The sequence below is a fragment of the Amaranthus tricolor genome, chromosome 10 (assembly GCF_026212465.1).
Source record: "Amaranthus tricolor cultivar Red isolate AtriRed21 chromosome 10, ASM2621246v1, whole genome shotgun sequence".
Lineage (NCBI taxonomy): Eukaryota > Viridiplantae > Streptophyta > Magnoliopsida > Caryophyllales > Amaranthaceae > Amaranthus > Amaranthus tricolor.
The window spans coordinates 14,672,457-14,695,992 of record NC_080056.1 but is presented as its reverse complement, the minus strand read 5'-3'; the positions used below and the strand labels follow the sequence as shown (position 1 = coordinate 14,695,992).

The 23,536-nt window shown below is 33.5% G+C and overlaps 2 protein-coding genes across 2 annotated transcripts; one reads left to right on the top strand and one right to left on the bottom strand.

Annotated features, from left to right (window-relative positions):
• Positions 1-3,407: 3,407 nt before the first annotated feature.
• LOC130824882 (uncharacterized) lies at positions 3,408-10,940 on the bottom strand. Its single transcript, XM_057689900.1, has 4 exons — positions 10,701-10,940; positions 4,994-5,069; positions 4,919-4,941; positions 3,408-4,811 (listed from the first exon to the last, which is right to left on the bottom strand). The coding sequence occupies exons 1-4, from the start codon at positions 10,938-10,940 to the stop codon at positions 3,408-3,410; spliced, it is 1,743 nt and encodes a 580-aa protein (XP_057545883.1).
• A 4,242-nt stretch (positions 10,941-15,182) lies between these two features.
• On the top strand, positions 15,183-22,355 carry LOC130824881 (uncharacterized). Its single transcript, XM_057689899.1, has 6 exons — positions 15,183-15,237; positions 15,577-15,629; positions 18,021-18,269; positions 21,437-21,674; positions 21,963-22,088; positions 22,309-22,355. The coding sequence occupies exons 1-6, from the start codon at positions 15,183-15,185 to the stop codon at positions 22,353-22,355; spliced, it is 768 nt and encodes a 255-aa protein (XP_057545882.1).
• The last annotated feature ends 1,181 nt before the right edge of the window (positions 22,356-23,536 follow it).

Below are 23,536 nucleotides of genomic sequence, written 5' to 3'. Positions count from 1 at the left end.
GTAATTTTTAAAGAAAGTAAAATACGTACAATATTTGCTTCTATTTCATCAAAGCTTATTTTGTATGACTTCCCGGGCTTCCTTTTCCTTGATTCGATGTACACCTTTGCTTTTGACGGATCTTCTTTTTTTGGATCTTGTTGTTTCTATTGACAATTTAAATGAATGATTAGTTTAGAAATAATGTCTAAAGTAAGTGAAAAAAAAGGTTTTATCTTATGCATATGGTTACCAGTTGTTCACGAGTGTATGCATATGATGTTGGCCCCATGGTGTGCATGTCACTCGCTAATTGTCGATTGCAACGATTTCTTTCACTTTCAAACTATTGGAATTTAGAATAAAATAAATTGATGTCAATATTTTAACATAACAAACTTGAACAGTAAATATTTGTGAGCAATTACTCTTCGACACTTACTTGAGTTCCCTCATCATCCTAATAGTGCAAGAGTTGTTTAAATTGGCTTTCAGGAATTGTATTTGGACGATGCTTCCACCTTTCTTCGTAAGTTGCATATGGGTAGTAGTATAATGCCTTACTCCTACATTTCCAACCTTTCCACTGACAACCAATAGTTTCTAATGCCCAATCCTTTCCTTTAGGTGAAACCAAGTACTTCCTCTGCATGCAAAGTTTTCCAGGTTATATAAGAAAGAAGCTAAAATATGAGAGTTTAATCAGGCTCATTTTGGATACTTAATTGCACTTACTTGCATATAATCCCAGACTTCATCCTTTGCATTCTATGGTACACTTGGCCAATCGCAATAGTTGAGCGGTAAATACTCCGAGTTCCAAGCCAACGTCCCTAAGAAGAGACTATATTCACTGACATGTTTTTTTGTAGGACCGATTGGCTGCCCATAACAATTTAGGATGATCGGAGGTCGCTCATTCATTGTTCGTTTATGAACATGAGTCAAAAGTGTGGGACCTCGGCCCGTCTTCTTTGGAGCTGCACACAATATGCAAGCAAAGATAATATGTGATATTGAAATATATATAGAAATGAAAATAAATAATTACAAAATTTTGTGAGGTTGCGTTTTAAACCAGAGTTTTCAGCAGTTGTGTGTTTTCCTGGAGGTTCTACTTCAAGGACTTCGTTGGCTTCATTTCCATGGACTTCATTTACAGCATTTCCATGGACTTCCTTTACAGATGCATTCTCATTGCCTTCATTCTCATTGGCTTCTATCGATACCCTACTTGCTGCAATCTCGATGCCTTCATTCTCATTGCCATCAGTTGCTGGCTGACTTGTTGCGTTTTTTTGTGTTCTACGGAGATTGAGAAAAGAAGACATGGTGCCTGGAGAACAATACATGGTTTGCATTCTTTTCTGTTGCATCTTCTTGTGTGACTGCTTTTGCAATGAAGTTTGCAGCTCTTTATGCAGCTCACTATGCCCATTTTTCTTCTGAGTAGGCTGCTGATCATGGTTGTTTTGCTGCTTATTAGGCTGCTGATCATGCCTATTTCTTTTCTTAGTCCCCTTGTTGGTTACAAGATTACACAAAAACACCAAGCAGCAGGAAAAAAATAAACATCAGCAACATCAAAATAAACAGCAGGGGTAACAAATAAATCAAAATAAAGTTAATAGAGACCTTGGTGACAAAGGGAACCTTCTGTTGCTCTTTTTGTGGTTCTGGTTGTGGATGTTCTTTTGGGAGGTAATAAGTCATACATCTTCTCTTTGATGATCGACCATCTTTTGTGATTTTTACAATTGGTACCTATATAACAATGAAAAAAGCAGTATACTTTATAATAAAAAAGCAGTACCTATATAACAATTAACCTTTACTTTATAATTACTTATGAACTAGTTACATCTTCATCATCTTCAAGCTCGTCGTTCGGAATGTATTCTTCATCGTCACTTCCAAAGCCTTCAACTCCAGCATTTGCAACGTACATGTTTGTGTTAGCTTCAAGTAAATTTTGTGCTAACTTCCCACATCCTTTAGCTTTCATACATTCATAATTTTCCTTCATTGTTTCAAGCCTTTTCATCTCATATTTAGTCACCACTGGCGCTTTTGCATGAACTTTGTTGCTACTCTTTTTCATCTGTCAATCATAGCACAAAATTAGTACAACCATCAGATAGATCCAAAAATATGCAGAGCATAATGCCAACCAGCACTAGTAGGTAATTCAACATAAAAAACTTGACGCGCTTGAGATGCCAAGATAAAGGGTTCTCCATTGCAAATTGTTCTATTTTTATTAACCATAGTTAGTTGGCCATCATCAGTCATTTCCGAATGATACCAAACACATTTAAACAAGACAACATCAATATACCCATGATAAGATATCTCAATTATTTCTTCTATACACCCATAATACATGACATCTCCAGAAATTGGATTATTATCCTTCCTACTAGCAAAACTGTCGGTCAAAGCACTTAGAAAAACACCACTATTCTACGTGACAAGGTTTCTCTCTCGTTTCATGGTATAAAACCTATACCTATTCACAAAGTACCCACTGTACTTTTTAGCCACAAATGAAGGTCCCATAGATAACCATTTGACATGCTCTGGCACTTCTTGTCCTTGGTGTAGCTTTAATGCAATTGTCTCTTTAAACCAATCTTTGAAATCTTTGCTATGGCTTTGGGCAGTATCCCATTTTCTTTTCCTTTGACTACCAACTACTTCCTTGTGCTCACTACAATACAAAATAAAAATTAAAACAATTATGAATTTATCCCTTTAGATATAATATAAAATCCAAAAATATCAAACGGCATATGTGAAGTTAACTTACTTAATGTATCTCTCAACTTCCTTACAATTACAATTGAATAAGACATATTGACGTGCTTGGCTCCAGGAATTGTGATCAGTCATAAATCCACCTCCTTCCTTCTTTGAAGTCTTCCCTCTCCCCTTAATAGGATAGCCAACCTTAGGGAGATATTCTTGTGGGGTGCTAGGTTGATTGGGATGATCAATGGGACCTTTAGATTTCCCTTTTAATTTACTCAAATATCGAACCACAAACCTTGCACATTCTTTAGCCAAGAATCTTTCTGCCATTGAAGCTTCTGGATGACCCTTGTTTTTTACATCTGACTTTAATTCCCGAAGATACCTCTCAATTACATACATGCATCTTAATGAAACTGGTCCACCAAGTTTGATTTCTTCTACTAGGTGAACCGGTAAATGGACCATTATGTCAAAAAATGCCGGTGGGAAAATCCCCTCAAATTGACAGAGAGTTTCGACTATCTCAGATTGGAGATTGTCGAGATCTTTGGGATCAATAGATTTTTTCCATATGCCATTGAAAAAGTTTGACATCCTAATTATTGGAGTTGCAACATGTGCCCTTAGGGTTGTCTTTGCGGCAATAGGAAGCAAATAATGGTCCATTTACCGGTTCACCTCTTATTATACCGCAACGGGTGGTCTGAATCCAACCATTTGCGATGACACATATAGCAATACTTGTGACTATATTTCAAGTACATAGAATCTATCTCATAATGACAACAAGGGCAAGCAAATTTTCCTTTCGTACTCCAGCCCGAACACATTGCATAACCCGGAAAATCACTAATGGTACCCACCAAAGCTACTTGCATGTCAAACCTTGTATTGGTTGTAGCATCATATGTTTCTAGGCCAAACTCCCACAAATTAATGAGGTCTTTGATAAGTGGTTGTAAATAGACATCAATGGCATTTCCAGGAGACAAAGGTCCAGGTATAAGTAATGAAAGCATTAAAAACTCGAACTTTGTTGCCAACCATGGAGGCAAGCTGTAATTGATCAAAATGACTGGCCAAGTACTGTACACAATGCTCATTGTGTTAAAAGGATTAAAACCATCAGTGGCTAATGCAAGTCTCACATTACGGGGTTCCTTGGAGAAGCTTTCATATATTTTGTCAAAGTTGATCCAAGCTTGACCATTGGCTGGATGTTGCAAAAGCCCATCCTTCTCTCCTGCAATTTTATGCCATGTCATAAAACTTGCTGTTTCGGCACACATGTACAACCTTTGCAACCTATTCTTGATTGGGAAGTACCTTAGAACTTTAGATGGAATTCTACGAGTTTTTTCATTAGGATTGTCATCTTCATCATTATCCTTCGATTTCCACCTTGAAGTTCCACAGACATGACAACTGGTTGCGTTTGCATGCTCCGCCCAATATAACATGCAATCATTAGGGCAAGCGTCTATCCTTTTGTAGTCCAACCCCAACAACTTTAAAACTTTCTTCGCTTCGTGCATAGATGTGGGCAATATTGCATCATCGGAGAGAACTTCCTTGAAGAAATTTAGTAAACCAGCAGTTGCAACATCGGACAACTTATGGTCACACTTGTAAATGTAGAGGCGAATTGTGAAGGCAAGTCTAGACATTTTTTTGCAACCCGGATACAACTCTTGTTTGCCTTCCTCTATTAGGCGAAAAAACTTCTTCGCCTCTTCATTTGGCCCTTCTCTCAAAGCATCACTCAACAACTCTTGTATACGATCATTAATGTTTGATGGTTCATCGTGTTGAGGATCCTCAACTTCTCTTTCAGGGCTCATCCCACCTAGATGAAAGGTTTCATCGTTTCTTGGCACAAAGCCATTGCAAATAATATTATCTCTTACGTCATGTCTACCATACCAATATCGATGATGGCAATTAGAACATGGGCAACTAATCTGGTTCCCTTGGGACCTTATAGCAAAGGCTTTCTCAATGTATTCATCCGTTCCTTGTTCATATACATGACTCCATCTAGGAAATTCCCACCAACCCTTACTTCCCTTATCCATCTCCTAAAAATATATCAGAACTATAAAAATTCAATAATTAAGATAGTGTATGTACACAACTAACTAACAATACCTAAACTATAGAATCGATGATCGATAAACTTGCTTACTATAAGACTACGCATTCGTCTTCCTAATCAAAAAGCAAAAGACAAAAGATAGATTTTCAACATTTATTTAAATACCAACAAGGATAACGTCAGCAACAGATTTCAAACTCAATTTTCTTAGCCAGAACATTTGAGCAGTAACTGAGTTAGACTAACATTTGATTTGCAATCTCTCAATTTAAACCAATCCAAAATTTGGAAATATCCTTAGCAATTCGCAAGAGAATAGAAAAAAGATCATCACAATAACAAACACCCGCGCAATCAAATCAAAAATCCTGAATATGAAACCACTTCGACCCACTGTTATTTCAGTTGTGCAATTGATAAAATAAAGTTAAATTAGTATTCAGCTGAATGATCTCTAAATAAATTACCCCTAAAATGCACAGAAATCATGCAAGATTCTTACTTCCAACAATCAATAAACCTCAAAGCTTCACTAATCATCGCATTAGATTAAGTTTATAAGATACAAAACCAACAAAACTCTTAATAAATTACAACATCAAACCCTAAAGACGTAAATTACAGCTAAGTGAAACCAACAATCACAAAAAACTACTCAACAATTCAACAAAAATAAAAATTGTAAGAAAAAAAATCAAAATTACGGTTTATTACCCTCAAATCCGACTGTGAGGAGAGGGGAGGAATACGAGGTGGCCGGTGGCTGTCGGCAGGCAGTGACGGCGCCTGTGGGCTGTGGGCGGTGTGGCTGAGAATGGGGCAGGGGAGGTATTGGGAGTCTGGGAATCGCGTGAGCGTGAGGGAGAAGGAGAAGTGGACAACCGGAGAACAGAAGGAATGAAGGAGAAGGGTTTTAGGTATTTTTAATATATATTTTAATAAATATTTTATATATATATATATATATATATATATATATATATATATATATATATATATATATATATATATATATATATATATATATATATATATATATATATATATATATATATATATATATATATATATATATATATATATATATATATATATATATATATATATATATATATATGTATATTAATAAGGAGGGTTTAATATTTTATATATAGGAATTTAATAAGTCATCTTCAATAACAATTAATAACACTTAGAAAATATAAATAGTATAAATAAGCTTTTTAAAAATGGAAAATTAAAAAAATGATATTATAAATAGTTTTGGAGAGAAAAAATTGCATAACAAATTTGACACATGCATAAGTTCTTGCAACGGGTGTAAGATAACCGTTGCCTTTTCTAATCTTTTGCAACGGTTGACTTGAAACCGTTGCCTTTTCTTATCTATTGCAACGCTTTCATTGTACCCGTTGCTAAAGCTGTTGCTATAAAATAAACCGTTGCCAAAGGGTGTTGCCTATGCTCTTTTATCTAGTAGTGACAATAAACTACACAAAAACATCACAAAACATCATTCTTACGTAATAGAAATTTATAAAATTTACATGTATGCACATTAACGCAAAAATACACATAATAAAACATATATCCATCAATAATACCATATAAATGAAAATTTTTCAGATTTATATATTTATCATTTGTGACTTTAATTTAATATCATTTAGGGAAATAATCACAATCCTTGAAAACTTTGAATATAGGCATATGAATAACATTTCTAACATTAATATATATAAAAATATCATAGATTTTCAATGTATAACATGTGTATATTTAACTTAGAGTAAACACTTTATTGTCATATCTTTCACATATTTAAATAAATATAATATAAATACAAAGTAAGAAGGTTAATAAGTGTGTTCTATTAGTCACCGATGATGAAAGAGAATTAATATGAAAGGGGAACTCCAAAATAAGAGAACATAAGCTCCAAGAATAATCTTCAAGGTTTCAAGAATAATAATCCAAGCTCTCAAAATAATACTCTCTCCATTTCATAATGAAGTTCTCACTAGTAATGTTCACGAGGAATTAAGAAAAATAGAATCTTGTAGATAGTTGATATAGTATTTTATGGAATAACAGATTTTACAGAGGAAAAATAGAAACCATAAATATTATAAAAAATATTAAAAGAAAGTTAATGGAAAAATATATGTGGAACATAACTAATAAAAAATTATTTTTATAAAGTTAGTGAGAAACATGTGAAAAGCATAAGGAATATATAAAATGTTAAATTAAAGTTAGTGAAAGATATATGTGGATCGTAAGCATTACTAAAATATCAAAATGAGGATGAATAAAGTTGTTATTGTCCAAAATTTATGATATAATTCAAATGAAACACTGTAAAATGACAAATGAGAATGTTTTTAAGGAACGGAGGGAGTAATAGTAGAAACTTACAAAAGTTGATGATTTCTACTTAGAAAATAACAACTCTACTTTCTATATTTATTACTAACTCCAATTCTCAATCAACATTCAACATAAAGTTCAAATCTCTCAACATCATAAGTCGCTTTTCGACATGTCTTACTTAAATGCAGATAACCTCTAATTCCGACCCAAATCCAATGATTTAAGAGTAATTACTCACAACTCCAAGTCCCATATTTTTTAAGAACAAACTATGGTGTTAAAATAAGTAGAAGGTGGCCGAAAATCCACAAAAACCAAGGTGTTCAAAATTTGCTTACTCTTAGTTGTCCGAAATGTTTTAGGGCAAAACATAATCTTTAATGCTCCAATTAATGCAATTGTTAGGGTGAAATATATATATATATATATATATATATATATATATATATATATATATATATATATATATATATATATATATATACATATATACATATATATATATACATATATACATATATATATATACATATATATATATATATATATATATATATATATATATATATATATATATATATATATATATATATATATATATATATATATATATATATATATGTCTGTGTGTGTGCGCACGCGCGCATATATATATATATATATATATATATATATATATATATATATATATATATATATATATATATACATATATATATATATATATATATATATATATATATATATATATACATATATACATATATATATATATATATATATATATATATATATATATATATATATATATATATATATATATATATATATATATATATATATATATATATATATATATCAAATGGTGATGAATACAATTTTCATGAAAAAAATTAATCCCATTATTTAAACTAAAATGGCCATTAGTACAAACAAGAATAATATACATTCAACAGGATAATGCTCCTTATATATGCAAGTCAATTATGCAGATCCACTGCAAGTAGATCATCAGACTTAGACGATTCTATGTACGCTTGTTATAACTTATATCGTACATAATTTCAAAGTTTTAACGCTATTGTACGCCTATTTATATGACTCACCATCTATTTCAAAAGATGGTAGAGTTTGTGAAGGTTAATAGGAGGTTGAAAACTCTCTAGAGGGGGGGGTGAATAGAGAGTTTGGGCTTTTAAAATTTTGTCCAGCAGTTTGTCTCAAGAGTTTGAGGAGTCTTTCAAAACTGTTTTCAGAAACAACTTTGAGCCAATTTTGTTAACAATAACGTATGTGCGGAAAAATAAACTTTAAAGAATATAACACACGATATGTTAACGAGGTTCGGTTCTAACTAACCTACTCCCCGCCTATGGGTTCTCTATCTACCCGTAGGATTTCAACGCCTTTTATTAATCCGACTTTAATACAAAGAAGATCTCACTATCTTCTCTCACCAAGTTCTTCCCCTTGAAGAACCGTATTAAAAGTCCCTTTAATAATAGCAAAATCCCAAATCTCACAATAGAGATTCAATCCAGTTGAACACTTTAAAAAGTATTCTCAAGTTGGCGTATTAAACTTAATCTAACTCCTTTTGAACTCTAAAGCCTATTACAAATGTAGGAGTTAGATGAACTAATAATGATCAAATAGAAATTACAACGCTTTCAAAATACTTAGAGCAAATTTTAATTCAAGAGAGAAAGCTATAAGAAGTGGTGCAAAAGGTGTATGTCGATGTATCCTTAGTTCTAAAATGAAGCCATGTATTTATAGTGCTACACCTCCACACAATTTGAAAAACAATAGGCTCCTTTCCCGTTATTCTTTGTTGACCTGGTCGTACAGCGCCTTACTTTAAGACCTTGAGATTTTCTTCAAACTTACGTGTACTGATAGCTTAAAATAATTTCGTCATCATTGTCCAATGCTATGCTGCCACGTTAGTACTTATACAAGATATTGAATTATAAGTATAAACCAGATTCAACAACGTTTAAATAAAATCTATTATTAGAATAAATTCAAATAATATCCTATTAATAGTAAACTCTATTTTTAGCGCATCATCTATATAGTCGTTCATTATTTTTAGCAAAATACGTGTACCTTTAACTACTCCAATTATTAAATTAACCTTAGTACGTATTTAGGTATGTATTTAACCACGTATTTAACTTACATGTTTAACTACAAATTATTTCAACACTTACGATAAAACGTGTAACAAAAAATACTTAACTTTATTTCAAATAAAATCAAAGCTAATTTTATTGAACCTTGACCTATTAAAATATTTCAAATATATATAAAGGATCATTGACTTGTAAAAATATTACAAATATAATTATGAAATCAACTTTAATTAAACACGTTATTTTATTCAAGACTTTGAAACGACCTTTCAAGACTTAAAACAATCTTAAGATAAACTTAAGTTAATAAAGCACATTCTAGTGTCTTTGTACTTAAACATATATATCAAACATCAAATATATCAAATATGATTTTGGACTAACTTAAACAACTAAATGTAATTACTTAATTTATTTGTTTAACTAATATGCGTTTTGAATTATCATCATTAAAGAAAATTAAGAGTTGAGTCTTCAATCTCCCCCTTGATGAAAGTCAAAACCATATTTACTTAAATCATATTTCTAAGCCAATATAGATATATATAAAAAAAAACTTTAATATCAAATAAAATGTTCAACAAGATTTTGAAAATAGTTTCAAAATAATACAATATAAAAATAGAATAGTATAAATCAGTGAATACTATACTTCCTAACCATCATGATCATCATTTAAGCACGCAAACAAGAAATCCAATCAAGTTACATGCAAATATAATAATCATTACCATAGTGTAACATCACATCAAAACTTTTCAGAACATAGTTATGACTATCAAGTATTATGATCATGAGTAATAATCAGAATTTAACAAATTTTTGATTTTAATATCTCCATTTTTACAAATTTTCTTAACATGTTTATCTCATCTTTAAATATGAAGATCATATAACTTAATATAACTAATCATCCAGCAATATGATAATCAGATCATCTAAACATGCAAATAATCAAAAATCAGAACATGCAAATGCAAAACATATACAACTATCTCCCTAAGCATAAGCATATTCCAGAGCACATCATTGACATAACTCAGTAATAAGAAAATCAAACATGCATATATTTCCCAAGTATCAATGGATTTCAAGAATATATTATATGCAAAGATGAAATCAAAGCCATACATATCAAACATGCAAATAGACATGCAAATAGACAGACAGAACATGCACATAACAACAAAATATTACATCTCTCCCCCTTTTTGACTTTCATCAAAAAGTAAACAAGGAGATTCTGAAAATGTTGGGATTGTTATCAAAACAAAAAATTGTTTGCAGAAAAAGAAAATATTGTTCATCAACATATAAAAAGATTACTTCCTGGACCTTCTCTTCCTTTTCTTGGAAGGAGCCGGTTTTCCAGGAGTAGCATGATCATCATCAGTAGGTGGAATGATTTGAATAGGAATTGTTTGAACACCATCATCAGCAACTTCATCAACCTTCTTATCAGTCTGCTCCTCATCATCCTTGTTCTCTTCTCCTCTTTCTTCTCTCTGCTCCTCTGCCTCCTCCATAACCTCATTCTCTTTTGGCACAGCAGCATCATCATCAGCAACCTCTTCCTCCACTACCACATCTTCTACTACCATGCCCTTCATTTCTTTCATAAAGGTGTCTAACATAGAAGTTAGAGTAGACACTTTATCATGTAATGTAAGTAGGGAAGATTTCATTTCACCAACCTCCAAGTCTAGAGACTGAAGTCGGGATAGAGTGGTGTGTACTTGGTTGGGAGGTTCAAGACGTGTTAGCCGCTTACCATGGATCTTTTGAAGATCCTCTTTATCAGCAGAAGACAAATTAGAGTATAACTCATATTTGTCATTTACTTTAAAAATACAAAGAGGTGGGAGGATTTCACTAGACAAGGAAATTGGACCAGAACAATCCACTTCCTCTTCGTTAGAGAGCAGATTGAAATGATCAAAGATCAATGTCAAGAGATTGGCATAAGGAAGAGCACAATTACGAGTTTGTGAGCAACAAAAACGCATTGTAGAGAAGATTATTGAAGAGAAATCAACATTTTTCATAGTAGAAATTTTCCACATTAAAATCAGATGAGAATCCGTGACCAACTCACAAGAAGTGTTTCGTGAGAAAACAGTTCTAACAAGGATGTAATGCAACAGTTTTCCATTTAGATTCAAAGCGTTGTGGGTTAGTTGTTTGGTAGAAGAAAAATCAGCATAAGATTCAAGGACGAACATATCCTTAGCATCTTGTAATGCTAAAAGATTTGGAGTTTGATCATCCAATTTATGAGAGAAATTTAAAATGTCATTCATTAGGGTTTTGGAAATTAAAATCTCCTGACCCTTAACAAAACTTCTTAAAACTTGTTCTGCATCTTCAAAAAGCATGGATAAGTTTGAATAGAAGAATTTTACCAAACAAGGATAAGTTTTAGAACCAGGGCACAAGAGCATACCTGGAGCAGATTGTATAAAAGCAGAGATAATTTTGAAATCTTCAAAGAGAAAGAAATTATAGTCAAGAATATCTATATAAGGCAGAGATTTTTGCCTAAATACATCAACCCATCGTCCATAGGCAGTGTGATTCTCAAATCATATTTTAGGAACTTCAAATGTGTTTAATGGCGAAGGAACCGGGGAAACTGGTTCAGCCATTGGTGTTCTTGATGATTCGCCCTTCTCATACTTAGATGAAGATTTACTCAAACGTTTCTTGGGTGCCATGAGAAAGATTTTGAAAGATTGGAGAGGAAAGTGAAAGAGACGGTTAGGGAAAGAAAATCAGAAAAAGATTTGGTGAGTGAATGAGGAGGCAACGTATTGTACTATCCTTTAATAGTCGTCCAATACAATGCATTTGTACTTCCCAATACAACGATTTGACAACTCAATTGAATTCAAAGGGTTAAGAAGCTTAACCGGTTTGTGTAATAATCATGAACAAAATGGTTCATTTTTGCTTTTAGACATAAACAAGTATAAATGCAATTATGAGATTGAATTGATTTTAACTAAAATAATGAACATGATTTTAATGTATTGTTGACGTCCAAAATTAGTTTTAAACAAACAATTTTGCTTTAAAATAACTAAATATCCTTTATTAATTAAAGGTATTTAATTATAAATCCCATTTTATGTAACAAATAATTTTTAAGAAATTGAAATTAATTTTCAATTCTTAATCACATGCATAAACACACACATAAATTGTCAATCATACATGCAAACATATATTGCTCCCCCTTAATTCATGCTAAGAACTAAGTAACAATTAAAGTCTCAATCCTTTTATTTTTATTTCATTTTTCTTTTGTCAATACTCCCCCTTAATTCATGCAACATTATTTAGCATGCCAAGTTCCATGCGTATATATGCAAAACGATCAACACTTAAAGGTTTTGTAAATATATCCGCTAATTGATTTTCAGTAGGTATAAAAGATAAGGAAATGTTACCTTTTTCAACATGATCCCTTATAAAATGGTGACGTACCTCAATGTGTTTTGTTCGAGAATGTTGCACAGGATTCTTTGTAATACAAATAGCACTAGTATTATCACACTTTATTGGTATGCCTTTGAGATCAATTCCAAGATCTCTAAGTTGTTGAGCAATCCATAGAATATGAGAACAACATGCACCGGCAGCAATGTATTCAGCTTCAGCTGTAGATAAAGCAACTGAATTTTGCTTTTTAGAATACCATGAGATCAATGAATTTCCTAAAAATTGACACGATCCTGAGGTGCTTTTTCTATCAACCTTGTATCCAGCATAATCAGCATCTGAAAAACCTATCAAACCAAAATTTCCACAACTAGGGTACCATAGACCAAAGTCTTTAGTCCCATGTAAGTATCTAAAGATTCTCTTAACTGCCGTTAAGTGAGATTCTTTTGGGTTAGCTTGAAAACGAGCACATAAGCAAACACTAAACATTATATCTGGATGACTAGCAGTTAAATACAATAAAGAACCAATCATACCTCTATAACTCTTTTGATCAACGCTCTTACCATTTATATCTTGGTCAAGACTTAGTGTTGCACTCATAGGCGTATTGAGTTCCTTACATTGATCCATATTGTACTTCTTTAACAAATCTTTAACATATTTACTTTGACAAATGAATATGCCATCTTTCTTTTGCTTTATTTGTAGTCCAAGAAAGAATGTTAAGTCTCCCATCATGCTCATTTCAAACTCTTTGCACATAATTTCAGAAAATTCCTTGCACAAAGAATCATTAGTGTTGGCCTCTTAGGTTTTGATGATGACTTCACTTCTAAATAAACAAACATGTTTTAGAGATTGTTTTGTAGGCAAATATCCGATTTTGTTAATCGTTGATGAAGCCTATGACTTGGTTCGTGGAAGTTGTACATGTCTCAAATATCCAAGAAGTTGGATAATTGCTTTGGAAGTCAGTTTACTGTTCCCAGAGTTAAAGTCCTAACGAAAGTTGTAGATGGAGACAATGCGTTGTTCCCCACGATACAGGTCTGAAGAAAACATTGACTGGAAGTTACGAAAATTATGTTTTCTGTTTTTAGTTAATGTAATATGATTAAAAGTTAAATTAGTTGCTTAATTAAATAAATTTATTAATTGGCAAAAAGTTTTTTTATACGCCTAAAATGAGGAGAAGACATAGTCTTCATTTTGAATAAGTCTCCTTTTAATTTTGGACGGCTAAAAATAAGATCTCCTATTTTTTAGGATCTCATGTTTTCAAAACTCCTATGCTATTTTTAGCCTAAGGAAACTGATTTAATCTTTGAGCAAATGACAGCCGGTTATTCATTCTCTTGTAACTCCACTATCCTTTAATTTTGAGAACGTGGATGATAGTGGGAGGTTTTGTCTGAGGTAACTGCTATCGGTTCCCACTATAAATAGGAGGAAATCTTGCTCAAACCGATATCCAAAAAGAGTGTCTAATTAAGGGAGATCAATTAAGAAAAATATTCAAAGTTATTTTAATGCCAATTAATTCATTATGTTTTTCTTGAGCAACTACTTAATTTTAATCTTCTTAGAAATTGGCCTTGTAAGGGTAATTGAGTGTTTTTATTGTAACTAGACTTAAGGAAAGTCTAGGGGTATAGAGAAGCTTCAAGAGAAGCGTGAGAAGAGAAAGAGAAGGAGAGAAAAGAAGAGAAGAGAAGTAGGCCTAGAGTTGAGAAGCTTCAAGTGAAGCATATTTGTTTTATGTAATTGTAACGAATTGCCTAAAACATAGTGAGAATTTTGAAATCCCGGGGGGGTCGTGGTTTTTCCCTCTTATTAGGCCAAGAGGGTTTCCACGTAAAATCTTTGTCTCCTTTTATTATTTTTCTTTTCGTTTTTAAGTTTAAGTTTTGCTCTTTACTAGATACAATTTCGCAAAATTTGAGGCAAAAATCTTAAACGTAATATACAACAATTCACCCCCCCCCCCCTCTTGTTGTATTCGATCATCTATTAGCATTCCTACAATTGGTATCAAAGCGCTGTTCCTCTCTTAATCAGGAAACCCTGAGAGCAGTATCCTGTTCCCTGGCAAGATGTTGAAGATGAACGAACGCATAGAAGAAGGGTACTCAACGCAAAGGCCACCCATGTTTGATGGGAAATTCTATACCTACTGGAAAAATAGAATGGAAATCTTCATAAAGGCCGAAAAATATCAAGTATGGAGAGTTATCGAAATTGGAGATTTTGAGGTGACGACCATAAACTCCAACAACGAAACTATTCCAAAACCAATCACTGAATAGGAGAAAGAAGATTTTCAAAATATGGAGATGAACGCTCTTGCTATCAAATTACTTCACTGTGGGCTTGGTCCAAATGAGCACAATCGTATTATGGGATGCAAAACTGCCAAGCAGATGTGGGACTTGCTAGAAGTTACCCATGAAGGTACTAGTGAAGTGAAGCGATCCAAGATTGACCTGCTGATGTCCAAATATGAGAGATTCGTCATGGAATCTAGGGAGAACATTCAAGAGATGTTCACTAGATTCACAAATATCACGAATGAATTAGTCTCTCTTGGTAAGATCATTCCTGTTGATGAACAAGTCAGGAAAATACTTAGGAGTCTTCCTCAAGACGAACGTTGGAGAGCTAAGGTCACAGCCATTCAGGAATCAAAAGATTTCACCAAGTTTAATTTGGAAGAGTTGGCTGGTTCCCTCATGACTCAAGAATTGCATTTGGGAACAGCCGACAGTTCCCGAAATAAAGGACTGGCTTTAGCAGCAAAGGAACATGAAGAGTCAGAAGCGGATGATGAGGAGACTGCTATGTTGGCAAGAAAATTCAAGAAATTCTTCAGGAACAGCAGATATGGTAATCAAAGAAATAACAAAGAAAAGGGAACTGCAAACTTGAAGACAAATTTTGAATGCCACAAGTGCGGGAGCACGGATCACTTCATCAAGGATTGCCCTCAATGGAAAAATGAGAAGGGCAAGGGAAAAGCAAGAGACGTTGGAAGACAATATAAGAAGGGAAACTTCAAAACCGATTTTAGAAAGGCAATGATTGCAGCGTGGGGCGATACGGAGAGCGAGGCTGAGACAGAAGCTCCAGTAGAAGAGGAAACAGCAAACCTATGCCTCATGGCATCTCATCAAAACAAGGATGAAGCGTCCAAAGAAAAAGAGGTAATGCCTTATAACTCACTCCCTAAGCATCCATCTAAACTTAGTAAGAATAAATTAATTAAGTTGCTCTTGGAGACACAAGAGAAATTAGATAAACAGAATACCAAGTGTCTCCAAATCGAAAAAGACCTCAACTCAAGTAAGGATCATGTGACTTACCTAAATTCAATTAGGATAGATGTATAAAGTAGATTTTTTAATTTGCTAGATCAGAATGCTGTTTTGAAAGAGACAATTGAAAAATTGAAGCAGGAATTTATTTTTCTTAATATTGAAATAAATCAAAATAATTTGCTAGGATTAAGTAGAGACGTAAACAATATATCCACTCACATGGTTAGCACTGAATTTCAAAAGTTGAAATCAAAATTAGAATCCTATGAAATAGAGAATGAATATTTGAAAAATAAAATAAGCTCAAGAGGAAAAGAGAAAATCAATGAAGTTCCCAAATGGATTCTAGATGCTAAAACAAAAAGTAAAGAAGGTCTAGGTTATATTAAGAATGATAAAAAGAAAAAGGTCTATGTTGATCTCCCTAGTAGTAAAATCTGTTCCTTTTGTGGTAAAATTGGACACCTGAAACATCAATGTATAAAAAGGGAACAGCATACCAAAGCAAATAAAAATTATGTGGAACGCATATGGATTAAGAAATGTGATTCAAGTATTGTCGACAAGGAACCCAAGGATGACTGGGTTCCTGGACCTAACCATTAATTTGCTTTGCAGGTTCAAGTGAGGGGGAACAACTCATGGTATCTCGACAGTGGGTGTTCCAAGCATATGACGGGTGACAAATCTAAATTTCTCTCACTTGAAGCCTTTGATGGGGGAACAGTAACCTTCGGTGACAACATGAAGGGTGAGATAATTGCCAAAGGAAAGGTTGGAAGGTCAAGTTCCCATGCCATTGATAACGTATTTTTAGTCGATAATTTAAAACACAATTTGCTAAGTATTTCTCAATTTTGTGACAAAGGTAACTCTGTTAAGTTTACTTCTGAACGATGCATAATTTCTAGGAACAACACAGGAGACCCGGTGCTTGAGGGAATCAGAAAAGGGAACACTTATGTAGTGCACCTGGACACTGTTCCCAAAACTAGTTTAACGTGTTTAAGTGTCATAGAAGAAGACCCACTACTTTGGCATAAGCGTCTAGGTCATGCTAGTCATTCATTAATAAATACATTAAGATCAAAAGACCTAGTTAGAGGACTACCAGCTATAAAATTTCTTAAGGAAGAAGTTTGCGATCCTTGTGCCAAAGGAAAACAAGTGAGGTCATCTTTTAAATCAAAGAATTTGGTGACTACCACTAGACCATTAGAACTAATTCATATGGATTTATGTGGACCTATGAGAACACAAAGCCGTAGTGGAAAAAGGTATGTGTTTGTTGTAGTTGATGATTATAGTAGATTCACTTGGACCTTATTCTTGGTAAGCAAAGATGAAGCTTTTGATGAGTTTGTTTCTTTTGCTAATAAAATTCAAAAATCTACCAATAATCTAATTGTTCACATAAGATCAGATCATGGCAAAGAATTTGAAAATTCAAACTTTATGAATTATTGCAATGAACATGGTATAAATCACAATTTTTCCGCTCCTAGAACACCACAACAAAATGGAGTAGTAGAGAGGAAAAATAGGACCTTAGAAGAAATGGCGAGGACCATGTTGATTGCTAGTGGTCTACCTAGAAATTTTTGGGCAGAAGCCGTTAATACTGCATGTTATATCTTGAATCGTGTATTAATAAGACCAATCACTTCCAAGACACCCTATGAATTACTCAAAGGTGTTAAACCAAATATTTCCTACTTTCGTATATTTGGATGCAAATGTTTTGTACATGTAAATGGAAAACGAAATATAGGCAAATTTGATGAAAGAAGTGATGAAGCGGTATTTCTTGGTTATTCATCACAAAGTAAAGCTTACACAGTTTACAACAAAAGGACAATGTGTGTAGAAGAATCAGTTCATATTATTTTTGATGAAACTAACTTTTCAACAAGTGAACAGGATGTCAATGATGTTAAAATTGGTCTTGCTCATCTAGAAAACGATGATGAAGAAATGAAAGTGTTAGAGCAAGGAACAGCAGGTGAACAGGTAATACAAGAAGATGCTGAACAAAATGACCAAGTTCAGGAACAGCCAACACAATCGGACCAGCACACTGTTCCCAATCCAGCTGTTTCCGCAGAAGACCAAAGTGATCCAGCAGCTAAACAACCTGTCAATCAAAATGTTGAACAGGAACATGCTACTGTTCCCTCCAGAGAATTTGTGCCTAAACCTTGGAAATACCAAAGTTATGATCCTCTTGATCTGATTATAAGTGATATGAATAAGGGAACACAAACCAGATCCCAACTAAGAAACTTTTGTGCACACTTTGCGTTCCTATCATCACTTGAACCCAAAAATCACGAAGAAGCTCTAAAGGATTCCGAGTGGATAGTAGCCATGCAAGATGAATTAAATGAATTTGAAAGAAATAAAGTATGACACTTAGAACCCAAACCAAAAGGCAAAAAGGTAATTGGTTTGAAATGGGTATTTCGGAACAAGCTAGATGAGTATGGAGTAATTGTGAGAAACAAAGCAAGACTCGTGGTCAAAGGGTACAATCAACAAGAAGGTATTGATTACACTGAGACATTTGCTCCAGTAGCAAGGTTAGAGGCTATTAGAATCTTAATCTCTTTTGCTGCTTTTATGAACTTTAAGTTATATCAAATGGATGCGAAATGTGATTTCTTAAATGGATTTCTTGATGAAGAAGTATTTGTTGAACAACCTCCTGGTTTTGAGAATTCCTCTTGTCTCGATCATGTCTACAAGCTTGATAAAGCTCTTTATGGCTTGAAACAAGCCCCTAGACAATGGTCTGAAAGATTATCTAAATTTTTGATTAATAATAATTTTGTAAGAGGAAAAATTGATAAGACCTTATTCTTTAAGAACAAAAGTCATGATATTTTAGTTGTTCAAATCTATGTTGATGACATTATCTTTGGTGCTACAAATGATTTATTATGTAAAGAATTTGCTAACCTCATGGGTACAGAATTTGAAATGAGCATGATTGGGGAATTAAATTTCTTTCTTGGTTTGCAAATTAAACAAACTGAAAATGGTATTTTTATTCATCAACAAAAATACATAAAAGAACTTCTTAAGAAATATGGACTAAACAATGCTAAAACTAACCATACACCCATGGCTACAAATGTTAGATTAGACGAAGACCAAAATGGAACTAATATAGATCAAAACATGTATAGAGGCATGATAGGCTCTTTATTATATCTAACCGCTAGTAGACCTGATATTGCTTTTAGTGTTGGTTTATGTGCTAGATTTCAATCAAATCCAAAAGAATCACACCTCACTGCAGTAAAAAGGATTCTGAGATATTTAAAGGGAACAGACGACTTGTCCCTATTTTATCCTAAAAGTGATGTCTATGATTTGAAAGGTTTTAGTGATGCAGATTATGCAGGTGATCTAGTTAATAGAAAAAGTACATCAGGTATGGTACAATTTCTTGGCTCATGTTTAGTTTCCTGGAGTTCCAAGAAGCAAAACACTGTTGCATTATCAACTGCAGAAGTTGAGTACGTAGCAGCAGCAGTTTGCTGTTCCCAAATACTTTGGATAAAACAGCAGCTAAGAGATTTTGGTATTAAAATTAAATGTGTTCCTATTTATTGTGATAATACTAGTGCCATATGTATATCTAAAGATCCAGTGCATCACTCACGAGTAAAACATATCCATATTAGGCAACATTTTCTCAAAGATAATGTTGAAAATAAAAATATTGTTGTAAAGCATGTTAACACTAATGAACAAGTTGCAGATATTCTGACCAAACCACTTCCAAGGGAACAATATGAAAAGATGAGATTGGAACTTGGTATGATCAAGCTCCACTAAAGTTAGTTGCATATATTTCCCATTGAAGCATCATGAGAATGAAAAGGTCAGAAATCAACCTCAATATCTTGATTGAAAATCAATTATTGAATGGATCAGGTAAACACTTAATAAAGTTTGTACTATGAATGCTTTCACGTTTGCATGTGTTAATTTGATCAGGCCAAAGCAGTTGTTCATTATTCTCTTCACATAAAATCTCACAATATTACAATTCATCTCAATACTATCTTATTTTGTTTTCATTATTTTTCTTTAAAAACAGCCAACAAAATTTTTATAAAAAAAAGAAAAAAAAGGGGGAAAACGGTTTTCTTCACTCAAGTAATGCAAAGGGCAATAATGAGATGGGGACTTGAAGGAGCAACCGTCACTTCAATAGAAGCAACCGTCATTTCACTCCTTTAAAACTCTTGCTTTACGTCATAACACACTACCCTTCCATCAACCTCTCACTCAAGAAACCGTCCTTTTCTCTTCTCTCAAACATCTTCAAAAATTCAAAATTGAAATCCCCAAAACCCTCTAAATCCGGCAAGAAAAATACCAAATCCCGTGCACCTAATCAACCAAAACCATTAAGAGTAGTTCTTCCTCCACCATTACTACGTGCTGCACCACCCTCACCAACTGAAACCTCACAAGAATCACCAAAACACTCCTCTGAACCCACTAGTATCAAAAGAAAGATTTCATCACCAAGAGGTGGTTCATCTTCCAGAGTAGTTAAGCGTTCAAAGAATGTAGATCCAAACAGTGCTGAAGAAGTTTCAAAGGAGATGACAGTAGGGTTCGGGTTGGATAAATATTGGTATGATTCTATTCACTTTCCTCAATTGCATGATATTTTAAAATATCAAGAATGGGAGTTATTGATGTCAAATTTCAGTTGCAATTCCATTTTTCCAAACCTAATGAGAGAATTTATTTTAAATTTCTCTAATGATGATGGCATGTGTTCTAGTGTTGTTAAAACCGTTAAGATTGAATTTAACAGTGCTCTATTGGGGGAATGGTTCAATGTTCCCAATGCTGGTTTTGATACATATTATATTGGGTCAAAGATTGCGTTTTCTGGCATCAATGAAAGAACAATTCTAAAATTTTTAGGAGTTGATCAAAAGAAGGGGAAGATCAGTCACAATGTTTTGTCACCTATGCATAAATTATTGTACAATGTTGCGCGCAGATTCATTTTACCACGAAACTCAAAACGTAGTCAAGTGAGTTTGCGTGACGCCACTCTAATTTACTGCATGGAAAAACACATTAAAATAAATTTTCCTTCATTGATGATCTCGCATTTATCAGATTGCATTGAAAAGAAAAGTTTCATTGGTTATGGAGGGTTGCTAACCTGGATTTTTAGAAAATTTGAGGTCCCATTGGAAGGGTTGGAGTTCCCAATGGGTCCTAATATGAAAATTGGTACGAATTGTTTAAAAAATTTGCATTTAAAATTAAATGATGAGGGAATATTGATGCATGAGGAGGATGTAGCAGTTGGATCTGAAGAAGAAGAAGATGTTGAAGAAGGGGTTGAAGAGGAGGTTGAAGAAGTTGAAAAAGAAAAGGAGGATAAGGAGAATAAGGAAGAAAAGGAACAAGACCCTGTCCCCTCTGAAAACATTGAAACATCTGAAAAAGGGGAACATGACAGAGTTGAAAGTCAAGGGGAAAAAGAAGAGCAAAAGGAAGCCTTGGATGATAATGTCCCTCACAATCTCTGCAGTGATTCTAGTGATGAAGAGATTGTGTTGGCTATGAGGAAAAAGGCTAAGTCAATACAAAGGAAGAGTAGGAGGTTGGCCTCGAAACGCAATACTAGTGTGGTTGATGACATCACATCTGACACCATACCTGAGCCAACACCTAATGAACCTTCCTCTCCTAAGCCAGCCACTTCACCACCACATCAAATTCCATCACCACCGCCATCACCTATCCAGTTCACAACACCACCACAATCACACACTTCACCCAATATTGGTTGTACTAACTTTGACTCTGTTCCTGCAGCTTCCTCACATCTCATTCTCTCCAAGCTTATTGATCTACAATGTCAATTCATTGCTTTTCAGGATGAAACTCGTGTCTCTCTAGCTTCAATTGTTGATCAGCTAAACCAGATGGAACAACGTCTTGGTGCCAAGCTGGACACAGTGGAAGTAGATTCTGAGTACATTGATGAAGAAGAGACCGCCCCTTAATCCCTCTCCCCTAAAATTTAAAAATTTGTTGGCTGTGAAACTTATCAAACAATTTCTTTTTCTGTTTTTGTACCATCTGGGGTACAAAATTGTATCTTGTTGTTGAACTTTTGCTAGTTTTATGATCATGGTCTCTGATGATTAACCCTATGCAGATTTGAATTGCTTTTCATGGCATTTACTTTCATTTGTTGCTACTTGATTTCATCACTGACAAATCTATATGGTTTGTGCTGAGGTTTGATGTCTCCCCAATTCTTTTTGATTGATGACAAAAGGGGGAAAAGATGCACAAACTTAAGAGAAGTTGTGATTACACAGTCTCCATATCTTGATTTCTTCATAAATGCTCTTTGATTATTGCATACTGTGATGTTGATCTGTGATGTTAATTATTGTTCTAAATTTGTCGTATTGTCATATTAATTGGTAATTTGTGTTAGTTTAAACTATTTTTGTGTTAGTTTAATTATTTTTAGAAATTATTTAAAAACATATTTTTGATGTTATGTTTTTGTATGGAGTAATTTGTTCTATTATGAATGCTTGGTAAATTATATTGTAACTAGTTAATTTACTAAGTTATTTGGAGTTACTTTAATCTCTAGTATACTCTAAGAATTTTGCTTTACTCTATTTTACTTAAGTTTGTTTATAAAGTTTGTCTTCATCAAAAAGGGGGAATTTGTTGGCCTCTTAGGTTTTGATGATGACTTCACTTCTAAATAAACAAACATGTTTTAGAGATTGTTTTGTAGGCAAATATTCGATTTTGTTAATTGTTGATGAAGCCTATGACTTGGTTCGTGGAAGTTGTACATGTCTCAAATATCCAAGAAGTTGGATAATTGCTTTGGAAGTCAGTTTACTGTTCCCAGAGTTAAAGTCCTAACGAAAGTTGTAGATGGAGACAATGCGATGTTCCCCACGATACAGGTCTGAAGAAGACATTGACTGGAAGTTACGAAAATTATGTTTTCTGTTTTTAGTTAATGTAATATGATTAAAAGTTAAATTAGTTGCTTAATTAAATTAATTTATTAATTGGCAAAAAGTTTTTTTATACGCCTAAAATGAGGAGAAGACTTAGTCTTCATTTTGAATAAGTCTCCTTTTAATTTTGGACGGCTAAAAATAAGATCTTCTATTTTTTAGGAGCTCATGTTTTCAAAACTCCTATGCTATTTTTAGCCTAAGGAAACTGATTTAATCTTTGAGCAAATGACAGCCGGTTATTCATTCTCTTGTAACTCCACTATCCTTTAATTTTGAGAACGTGGATGATAGTGGGAGGTTTTGTCTGAGGTAACTGCTGTCTGTTCCCACTATAAATAGGAGGAAATCTTGCTCAAACCGATATCCAAAAAGAGTGTCCAATTAAGG